At 43.1% G+C, this 11,511-nt stretch overlaps 3 protein-coding genes across 3 annotated transcripts; all 3 read left to right on the top strand.

Annotated features, from left to right (window-relative positions):
* On the top strand, positions 1 to 1,521 carry Bfra_012278 (uncharacterized protein; the record flags this gene model as incomplete). The annotated part of the gene is made up of 1 exon (XM_037342595.1): positions 1 to 1,521. The coding sequence occupies one exon, from the start codon at positions 1 to 3 to the stop codon at positions 1,519 to 1,521; it is 1,521 nt and encodes a 506-aa protein (XP_037187579.1).
* Positions 1,522 to 7,419: 5,898 nt separating this feature from the next.
* On the top strand, positions 7,420 to 9,006 carry Bfra_012277 (uncharacterized protein; the record flags this gene model as incomplete). The annotated part of the gene is made up of 4 exons (XM_037342594.1): positions 7,420 to 7,843; positions 7,896 to 8,088; positions 8,164 to 8,279; positions 8,330 to 9,006. The coding sequence occupies 4 exons, from the start codon at positions 7,420 to 7,422 to the stop codon at positions 9,004 to 9,006; spliced, it is 1,410 nt and encodes a 469-aa protein (XP_037187578.1).
* A 970-nt stretch (positions 9,007 to 9,976) lies between these two features.
* Bfra_012276 (uncharacterized protein) lies at positions 9,977 to 11,500 on the top strand (the record flags this gene model as incomplete). Its single annotated transcript, XM_037342593.1, has 4 exons — positions 9,977 to 10,439; positions 10,611 to 10,818; positions 10,875 to 10,978; positions 11,040 to 11,500. The coding sequence occupies 4 exons, from the start codon at positions 9,977 to 9,979 to the stop codon at positions 11,498 to 11,500; spliced, it is 1,236 nt and encodes a 411-aa protein (XP_037187577.1).
* Positions 11,501 to 11,511: the final 11 nt, after the last annotated feature.

Genomic DNA, 11,511 nt, shown 5'->3' with positions numbered 1-11,511 from the left:
ATGGTTTCGCAGGCAGAGCCGACCAATTCGCTGACTGTTCGAGGTCCTTCGTCGGTGGTTTCAAGAGCGAGTACTTCGAGACATCATCGACGTCACGGTCGAAGCCATACGGGAAGTTCTTCATACATACCGCAGAATGATTTTCCAATCTTCACGCATACCGGGGATGTGGAAATTATTATAAAAGCTGGCGCGAAAACGAATCGATACTTATTACACCGACTTATCCTAACGAATTGTTCGGGGTTTTTTGAGACAAGCACAAGCCAAGAATGGTCGAGAGCTACTGAGGTTGGAGGGACGGGTGGAGGGGAATTAGCCAGGATAGGTGAAGAATCGGGCAGTGATGTGGGAAGAAATGATGGTGTTCCAAAAAGAAGATGGAGGTATGAATTGGATAGGAATACCGATGATATACCAATGCTCGTTCAAAGGTCGGAAACCTCACTGTCCCCCTTCGGCGCAAACGATAGTCAACCACCACCTCCCGTACGAAATAAACCTCCTTCATCCAATCCTTCATTCTTCCGCTCTGTCGCAAACTTATCCATCTCCTCGCATTCAACTCCAGCGCCCCCGCAAATAACACAAGAGGATCAAGATCTGCTGAACGACTACGATAATCTATTTCGAATCTTTTATAATCACTCTCCACTTCTCGATTCTATCGATATCGCTACCGCATACATACAATGTAAATCACTTCTCACACTTGCCGATCTCTACGATGCTTTGGCAGTTGTTGGACCGCGTATCGATCATCATCTCCTACAATTTCAAGGTCGTCTTTGGAAACAAATCGCTAAATATCCTTCCTCATATCTTAAACTCGGCTTTCTCTCACAATCGAAAACGATATTTGGAGAAGCTCTTATACATGTTGTAGGCGCTTGGCCAGCAGGGGAGAGACATATTAGGAATCAATTGCCCGATCAAGTATTGGAGATTATAGAGGATAAAGTAGAGGATTTAAGGGATATGGTTGGGAGTGTTGAAGGGCAATTATTTCGATTAACTTTATTGAATTCAAGAGGAGAGAGAGTCAACCCGGGTAATGCTTATGCGGATTGGCTGGTGGTTAGCTTGTTCAGACAATGGCTTGCAGAAAATACATCACCGCCTCCTGCTCCTCCTCAACCAAGCCCTAGATCTCGTCAATCTAGTGGTTCCCATAATACACATCATTCGCGAGCTTCTTCTCTAGCGATCACTCAACATCAACAACCTCCGCCATCAACTATATCGCAAAATCAACAAATTGGCAGGACGTTTAAATTATTGGGTAATGCATCGAGTAGTGCATACTTAGGACATGAAGATTGCAAGCGGTTTTTGAAGTTAACGCCAGAACATTACAGTAGAGAGGGATTAAGAAGATTTGAGAAGAGGATGGATGAGATGAAGGAGATGGCAAGGAGGGTTGTGGCGCCTTTGATGAGGTGTGGATTAGAAGGGGAGGGTGTGGCGGTGGGATATTTAACGTGTACGAGAGTGGAAGAAAGGGATTTTGTTTGGTTGTAGGAGGAAGGGGGAGGGAAGTGGGAAACGACAATTTTCACTCCCGCTCCTGAAAATACCCAATACTTCAGGCTGCGGTCTAGCAGTCAGATTCTTGAGTCTTGGTCTCCTTCATATGCATCGTTCAACCAATTCGAAGGATTTTTCTTATTTGGATTACTCGATTGCGCTGGAACAATCAACCAACTCAATCGGGATAATCATTTGGTTCAAGAGAGGGAGAGAGGGAGAGGCAATGAACATACGGTTCTGCGACACGATATTGGAAAGGGTACTTGGAAAAGAGGAAGCAAATGCGATATACGAACATGAGCAGTACGCACTTCACGAATAATGAGTCGAGACGATGATGGACGAGTCGAGCAAAACCAAGATTGGATGATACGAAACGATGATCTCTTCTTTCTGCTTTTCTTTCTTTCTTTCTTTCTTTCCTCCTTTCTTTTGTTTTGAGGGCGAGCGAGTGGTGGTTTTGGATGGCTTTGATATCGAAACGAAACCTTTCTGGCAGGATACCCTTGGCAATTTTTTCTTCTTTGATTTTTTTATTTTCATTTTATTTTATTTTACTTTTATGAGTACCTAGTTTTATTTACGTTCATGTTTATGGTTATGTTTATGATGATGATTTGGATTGGTGAGGGAGGGGAGGGGAGGGGAGTTTTTGGCTTGTGTCTTTTTTCCTTCTTTTTTTTGATATGGTGGGAGAGGAGGGGAGAAGAGCGGAGAGGAGGGGTTATGATTTGATAGGATAAGATAGGATTTGATATGATGGCTATTAGGTTGGAGGTTGTTGAGATTAGATGTTGGAGTAGGTACATAGCATAGTGGTTACGTTTTAGTAATGAATGGATCTATCTATCTATCTATTATCTATGTTTGCTTATCTTGTGATGGTTCTCGATGGATGGATAGGATGTTATATGATGGGATGGGATGTGATTGTGATTGTGATTGTGAAGGTAGGTGAAGTGGTGATGGAAGAGAGAGAGAGAGAGAAAGGTAATAGATGGTTAGATAGACGATGACATATATGCATATACACTGCTAAATCAAACGTAGTTTCGAGTCATCAGAACATTTCTATATCAATAGAAGAAAATGCTGATGATTGTTCTTGATGTATGGATATATTGTTATCAGTGATTAGTGCTTCACACTTGGGGTGTAGCCAGTTAGTCGTTCAGACGATCGGGCTATTCATCTCTGGTATTTCTAGTGCTCATCGATGATCATGGAGCGCAATTTCTTTTCTGGGCCCTGGGATCTATAGTCTATTCTTGTGTGGGCAGGAATGGAGATGATGGGAGAGGGGAAGAGGCAGTTTGAGGGAAGCGGGGGCGGAGGTTGGAAGCGTGGGGGAATGGGTATAGGACATAGGGTATGGGATGTAAAAGCGGAAGATCTTTGAAGGATTTGGAAGATTGAAATGAGAGCTGCCTGTAGAGTATGTTTTACGCGTCTTGAGTGTTTTGGATGATGGAGGTTTGGGATTTAGAGGTTTGGGTTGGGGCATATTGAGATGGAGGGTTTTAAGGACCTAAAGGTTCCTGTACCGAATGGCGAAACTGGCTGATAGATCTGGGTTGGTGGGAAAGGCATATTTGGTAAAGGGAGCCCTGGTGTTGGGAGGGAGGGATGGGATGGGATGCGATATTGAGATTGGAGTTTTAAGGGGTTTTGCTGTGATGTTGATGATGACGGTATCTAGGTAGTTGCCATAAGATATCCCGTACTGAAGACCTATCGATGAGACGGTGGCATAAGCATACCAATACTTCTATTCTAAGATCCTGAGTTTATCATTTTGGGAATCGAGAGATCAAAATAACAATTCCCGTATGTTAAGCAACCAGGTCGCGTCTCTATCTCTCGCCACAAGTCTATATTGGTTGATGTGTCCCAGCTCCGCAAAGCTCACTCCTCTATCTGCGATGTTGTATCCGAGACAAGATCCGATGTTAGATAGTGTATGTCGACATTTGGAGAACTGAATGTCGATTAGTATATTGATCAGACTGTGTGCCATCCGTAGATTTTGCACCGCAAGTTGTTGTAGAGCTTTCAGTTCATTTCACCAGTCGCGCTGTCGGACCACCTTTCCGCCAGGAGAACAGTCTCCACAAACTCATCTATCTGTATTCAGCTTTACATACGCTAGCCATCTTGTTATTGGATTTTCACGGCGGCAGAATCCAAAGAGACTGTCATCAAACTGCCATGTAGATCGAACTCGTAAAATACATTACCATCCACCTGCGAAACCGATCGATATACCTTTGCTTCCGTAGCAGAATTGAAGTTGGCCAGCAAGATATGAGCATCCAACGTCAAATTTGTGAACAGGTAGCTGAAGACAGCCTCCTTACCTTCTCGGAGCATTTTTAGATCAAGAATTAAGAACGCTATGATACGAGCCCTTCTTTGCATATTGGGGTGATGGAGTGAAGAGTTTGACATTGCTTTCTTGTGGTATACGTGTTCCATTTATATTCTGTTCACAAAACATAAAAAAGGGAAAACGATCTTCAGCCCGCCTTCTCTTTACATCTACATCAAAAATGATTCGTTCTCTCGTTTCTTCTTCAAGCCCCAGCTATAAAGCCAAGTTCTCAATGAAAAAAAAAAGGTTATCCCGAAGGAAGCAATCAAAAATTCCCCCGATGGGGACCCCGAAGGATACCCAACGATTCTCGTCGCCCCGATGTGCAATGGAGGACTCGTATCATAGCATTCTTAATTCTTGATCTAAAAATGCTCCGAGAAGGTAAGTATGAAGTTTTGAAAGTGTGGGAAGAAAGAGGACCTTATATAGAAAATCAGAGATGGCTTGTGCACGCTAACAAAGAGGCCAGTTGGTGCAAATAGAGCAAACATGGCTCGATTGGGGATAGTGGGAGAATCTGAGCGAATGTGGGAGAATGTGGATCTTCGACAGTGGGTGTAGTTGGAAAGTTCATGATCGATATTGTTAACTCATTCAAAAAATGGGTTGTTTTGATCAATCCGTATTCTTGTCAACCTCGATTGTTAACAAAAGGGGGGTTTTGACTTTCGTTAATATTGAGTTGAGCCATAGGGAATTGAAATGGGAAGGAACGATTTTCTAGATGAAAATCACGAATAGGTAGAGGTAGCCAGCATAGGTAGGTATCAAGGTATCTATCTTCCTATGTAGTATGTAACGCACACTTCAACACAATTTCACATCAATCAATTACAATTGAGACTACTTTCATTTCTTCGCAACCACTTGTTGATCACAATGATCGTGAAGAGGACATTGAAATTATTTACGATCAGTCGATGAATTGTATCATTTCATTTATCCACTTCCACTTCACTCTGGACATCCATCCGTTTTCTTCATTCCTATCATCGCATCTCTTTTCTTTTCACGTCAAAGTGAAGGCTGACGACGTTGGCGGTGTTGTGTTTTACTTATGACGGTTTGTCCATCTTCAATTCCCGATTTTTGTTTGCATTGAAATGTCACACACCATAACATATTTTATACAAGTGCTTGAAGTGATTTGGAATGGAATATGGTGAGCTACCACACATTGAGGAGCCTGTGTGGCATCGGTCGTATCTTTCAAGATATTACAATCATCGGATTGTCGTGAGCGTGGTGAAGTGCTTGCTCGTGTCCTCCCATAAGATAACATCTTCCCTTTATTGTTTTCTTTGCATCGTCTTCTCTACGTGCAAACCTGAGCACCATGCTGACTCTGATCTGGTGCCCTCTTTCGACTCTCGTCTCCTTCAAGAATGATATAACTGATGAGTGATTTCTTCTACACAAGTCTGCAGAGATATGGGGAGACCATGTCTTCTTTATACGGTTTGTCATTCTGGTGTTGATTATTCCCAGTTTCTCACTATGAAGCCAGCACCCTAGTCGAAGACGATTCTATACCTGCCATGGGCAGATCACTTCAAAGTGACCGTACTTATTCAAACGAATGAATGCATCCATTCTGTCAGACAATCGTGCAAGCACGATCTCTCTGTCCAGGGTATAATGATTCGTGAGTTCAGAATCTACCATCCCCCAAGCTAGGGTTGTAGATTTTAAGCAGACGTCTGCACATGATTTTTGTCATTGACACGATTGACGTGGGTGCCAACTTGAGACTGTCACTGAAAAAGTCGGTACAGATGCACTTAGCTCATGCATGGGCTTAATCAAACGATGACTGCATCGAGGATGCGAGGGAAGGTATCGAGTGTCCTAGCCAGACATGTAACTACAAAACATCTTTTGCAAAAGACATTAGTCAATTGAGTTGCCAGTAGTTTCGGCATGGAGCTTAGTCAAACGATGACTGCATTTATGGAGAGATATAAGCCAGTATCGAGTGCCGCAGCTCAGGTACGTGGGCTCGCACCTATCTAGCTGCTTTGAAGCTAAATAGGGGGCACCACTCTGTCATCTCTGAACTTGATGAGAATGTAAAATCGATTTTAAGGCCGGCTGTATTGTCCAGGAGGCAATTCATAAGTACTCAGCCTCTTGGCGAGGAACCAAATGGGGTTCATAAAGGTTTGGAGTACAGTCCAACAAGGTATAACCCACTTAACCATTTCTTCTTTCATTCTAGGACATTGATTCAATCCGAGTCTTGCTTTTGGTTGCGCATTTTTAATCGTCCGGAAGATAATGCTATCTCAAACGATTGACAACTTCTCGTGTGTGAAGCTTTTAGATCTTGACCTTATCAGAACTATCCGTTGCTCTGGGTTAAGTTATTGCTTGAGTATGTACTCTTATTGAGTAAGTTCGTTAGAAATTTCGCGGGGTCCATACTGGCCGACTTGTTGGTACCCGAATTTTCTTAGGTATTATGTTCTCCAGTCGTGTATCATGATTCTCATTGTGGTTTCCTGGAACCTGGAAGCCCGTTTTTCGCTATCATTCACTTTGGGCCAAAGGTCTTGTTCCCAAGAATATGAGATTTCCGGAGCTCACGAATACGTATAGGCGCAGCGATCTCCTTCTATAAATCTTCAAAGCCAGCTGTTGTCGAATTTTCTTTGTCAAAAAGGAAAATACTTGAGCCGAAATATTGTTTGATCGGCTTCTTAAAAGTATGAGACACTTAAATCATGGTTTCTATGCAAATTCTGAGGTTGAGAAAGGATTATGGAGCATTGAGGTTTTTTGTATGTCGAGGTTGCATGTTAAGGCAGAAAAGACTCACCGATCTGCGACCTGTTAATAGATAACAGCAGGCACGAGCATATAAGTGACTTATGGAAGTGAAAGGGCCCATGTGCAACGTTAGAGAGAAAGTCCACGGGCGTACCGTTTCCACGACAAGCCTTGTTGACGACCTTTCTTTTAGTGACCAGTTTAAGCGAGGAATACAATGATTTAGTACGAAGGATTGCTGGTGTGGCAACTGACTTGAATGATTTGTTCACTGTTGCATCCCACAGAAGGTATCCCGCCTCGTTTTTTTCCTCAAAGAAAATATAAAAGTTCAGTCTGCTCATCTAGGCCAATGATGCCCGCACTTGCTCGCCGCCTTAGAATTCGCGTTTCTTCCTTCGCATATTACAACTCTGTTTCGTTCAGCTAGTATGCTTATGCTTACAACACAAGTACTAACTCTGGTTCACAATTATTGAAATAATAGATTTCTCTGGAGGTGCTATTCGACAGCATGCTTTCATTTTCACTTTCGGATTCAAATTCACTGTCAACTCTTCTTTCGTTTGGACCCTCAACCGCTCAGCTGCAGCTGATAACGCGGGTATCACTCAACTTGCTTCAAAGCACCTTGCTTTGAGCTGGATCATCAAGAAGGTCATCTTCGAAATCTCATTCGATCTCTAACTCTTTCATTTCAACGTCAACAATCAAAATCGCCTGGAAGTCCTTAACAGTTAGATATCATGGCTGTTCTCAAGTCCTTACCCGGAATTGAGGTTACGGTGTGTGTTGATGACAAACCATTGAAAGAGTATGAGAACACCGAAGATGAGGAGATGTTGAATGAACCAGAAGGGCTCGGCAAGAAGTTTGAAGTCACCAAACATCAGCGTTCTGTGACTGTCAAAAAGTTTGTCGAATCTACGGCCGGCAAGTTCTTTACCATTAAATGCTCCGTCAAAAACCCATATAGATATGCAGGCGCTTGTACGCATATTTCATTTTGCTCTTCTATCGATGGCGAGAACCTGTCTTGGGCCCCTCTTTTCAACAAAGAGACATATGAAAAGAATAGTTTTAGCTTGACTCGAGTGGTCGAGGGAAATTTCTACAAGGAGGAAGGAAAGCTACTACTGCAGAGATTACAGTTCACAGAGACGCAATTGAGTAAGATTCCAACGGCCGCACGATTTTGAGTAGCGTACTAAGACTATATCAGCTCAGTGGAATAATTCGATCGAAGCAGCCACTCGGCTTGACGGAAACGGACGTTACGTGGGTGAAATCGAAGTGAGATTCTTTCGAGAAATGTCCCCATCAAAGGCCAGTCTTGTCAACACAGCTCCATTGGTCAGTAAAACCGAGATTCCGGAGAACTTGTTGAAGGGCCAAGCAAAATCGCATAGCACATTGTAAGACTTATATATTTTTACCACTTACTACTATATTCCTGAGAGTTATGGACCGTCAGCTAATCTTACGAATAGGTTTAGTCAGGGAGAGGCTGAAAAAGAAGGTAAATATGTAAAAATGAAACGCTGCGATGGTGGAAGAGAGTGTCCTATTGGAATTTTCAATTTTCAATATGGCTCGAAAGGTTGGAGTTTGTTCCACGAAAGCACGTCCAGTCATCACTAATCGTTTAATGCATAGGAGATCTTGAAGCATTAGGTATTGTCGAAAGAATGCCGGAGCCAGAGTCATCGTTTGGTTGTGGTCATGATTCTGAACGGCTACCCATACCGATGAGTGGACCTCAAGCTCCAGAGAAGTTGTTCTGGGGTACGATGAAAGAGGCGGAGGCGGAGGCAGATGCAAAGCTATCAAACAACAATTCTGGTGGCGGATCTACTTCCAGTCCACTGCCAAACATGTCAACCCCTCTATCAATCAAGCAAGAAGTTCAACATGCCGGACCTGGTCGAAATGCTACCTCGAAAGCCCCTTTAGTGCCTGTCGGATCTTCTAATGTCACGTCTCCAACAAATTCTGCATCCTGTAATTTTCTAGATCTAGATCCAACACAGACTGGACAATTATTTGGACAATTCCTGCAATACTTACAAACGCAAGGAGGCGGGCAGCCCTCACAAGCACCTTCGCCACCCCCAGTAGGAACCACTCCCGCGGCTCTTCCCAGTCTCTCAACATCCACCAGTGGCAGCGAAATTGTCACTACAGCTACTCCGAAGCCACCGGTTAAGCGCGAGAAAGAAGGAAATGAGAACAAAAGTCGCAAGAGACGTCGCAAGGTTAGGGGGAAAGTTACTATTGACCTTACAGAGGGCGATTCTGATGATGACGTTGTGATTGATCTTGATTCGGATTGAGATTTACAAATGTCTTTGGGATCAATGGGTACCAAACAACCTCTACGGTCATCTAGGTTGGTTCTTTTGAGCCAGGTCTTACACCACTAATCTAATGATTACAGTGCTTTTGTTACGTTGGGGAATCATTATGGGCGCTTGGTAAATTTGGGGGTAATCCAACACATGGTTAAATAACATCATTACGTTACTGGGATGTTTATTTGAAGAAAAGATAAAGCCTGCTAGACGTCTCATAGCAAGCCAATACTCCTGGCAACTTAAATATTCATAATACATCAAAGTATTCCACAAATACAAAGTCGTATAATTTCCACACCAAATCTGTGCCCAAGACTTGATGAGTATATACACTGGTCTCTCCCACTTCTCGGACGAAGAAATTACCGCATCTTCTTCTACTCGCACTTCATCTAAATCTTAAACTAAGGAGCGACGAGAATTCACTCGTATCCTCGTGGCATTTATTGAGAACTCTCCCAAAAAATTGTAGTCTAGCTCAATTTCAACGTTGATAACCCCGCTTTCAAATGAAGCATGAAGATATAATCCCCAAGCCGCCTTTTCCTCTCTTCCTGAACCTCTCAAAACTTTCAAGATATCTAATTCTCTCTCAAGCTTGCTCTGATTATCGCGAATACATCTTACCTCCGTTCGCATTGTCAATAACGAATTTAAAGTTTTGAAAGCTACTCTTTTTCTGACTTGCCAATCCGGCCTCCCTGGCTTTTCGCTCAAAAGCTAACTCCAAATTCGTTGAAAGCCAGATCTTTGGAACTGGGGTTAGGGGTAATCTGCATCCCCAAGACTTCCTAGGTTCATTTTTGCCCTCCACACAGGATCTACTCTTACGGAAATCCTCATTTTCAACGCAAAAATTCCATTCTTAAAAACCTCACCTTTCTAACACGTTCGAATTGTATCTCCATTAGTTTGACATTACTATTACTTTATCTCTACCTCGTTCATCATGCCTATGCGTAACAATATCCCGGTTCTGAAACCTCTTTACCCTAGAATTCCTAAAGGAGTTTACCTCCCATTTGTTCCGGGTATCACGGCCCAGATCATCTCCAACCATGGGGAAGCATTCCCAAACTATGATCCTCGAGAAAGTGATTCTCTTAGTCCAGACGACGAGGATTCTGAATACTTTCGCCTGCATACCATCACGAAATATATTGCGGTGACCAATGACTCATCCTTCTCCATTCATTTGAAGGTTGATCGACCCTATCCCAAGACCATGGAATGCGCTCATTTGCAGTTCGAGATTCTTGTGGATGGAGAATTTGTGTGGAATGCTTGGTGTGCGAGGGCTGATTACAAAAGAAATGGAAAGTTTATGTGGGAGGAGACTATTGATGGGATGAAGGTGGGCAAAGGATATAAGTGCGAGATCAGCAAGTTCAGATTCAGTGCTATCAAGACCAGTAAGTAAATTTCAAACAATTTTTTTGGTGGAGATCAATCTTCAATGCGGTCTGAGTCTCAGAGTTCTATGAGTGAAGGAAATTCTTTACCCCTTTGCTACATATGAGGGCACACAAGAGATTAGATGAATCAATGCAATGACCGTATGAGAGACTAATGAGACTTTGCAGACGACGATAGACCGAGTCCTACCGCTTTTCAACGTATCAAGGATTCCATGAACAAAATTGGCAAAATTGAGATCAATGTTTATAAAACTAAGTATGGAAAGCCAGGCGGAGATGTCATGAATAACAAACAAGCGTTTCGAAATAAGAGCAACATAAATGTTCCTGAGAGAGCATTGAAGGGAGCTGAGGCCAAGAGCCATGGTACTGCGTGAGTACGTTTTCCACCTGTTTCTGAGAACGCTTCCTAACGAATGCCCAAATCAGGTTGGGTGCTGGACAGAAAACTAGTAGAGGAAAGGTTTTCTCAAACGCCCAAAAGCATGACGAACGCCCAATGATAGTCTTTCGCTTTCTATACCGCTCCGAAGGTTTGTCTGGTCCATGCTGATAAATGGAAATCGATCACTGACCATCACACACTCGATACAGAAGCGCTTAAATCTATGCACATCATTGAACATACGCCCACTCCTTCTGGCTCTAGCTCACCAGAAATTGAGGACCATAGTGGTAACAACCTAATAGCTGTTCAAGCAAACTTGGCAAAGCAGATGGCGGATTTAGAAACGCAAAAACAACAGATTGCGGAGCAAATGGCGAGTTTACAGAGATTGACTACCAACTCGGCAGGCGGAGGTCATTCGAGCACTCGAAAGAGCATCAAGAGAGATAATGATGATGAGCCTAAAGGAAGCCAGACATCCAACAAGCGACGCAGAACGGAGATGAGTAGAGGAAGGGTTACAGTTGATCTGACAGGTGATAGCGAGGACGAAGAGGTAGAACCTGCCAAGATGGCTAGTAGGGATGAGAAACGAAAGGCTATCAAATTGGATGACGATGATGAAGAAGATAGTTTGCTTGATACAGATAATCGGAAATGGAGATAGCTTGAGATATG

Source organism: Botrytis fragariae (assembly GCF_013461495.1).
Source record: "Botrytis fragariae strain BVB16 chromosome Unknown tig00000270, whole genome shotgun sequence".
NCBI classification, from domain to species: domain Eukaryota; kingdom Fungi; phylum Ascomycota; class Leotiomycetes; order Helotiales; family Sclerotiniaceae; genus Botrytis; species Botrytis fragariae.
Note: the sequence above shows the minus strand (reverse complement) of the source record. Positions and strands in the feature narration are given on the sequence as shown.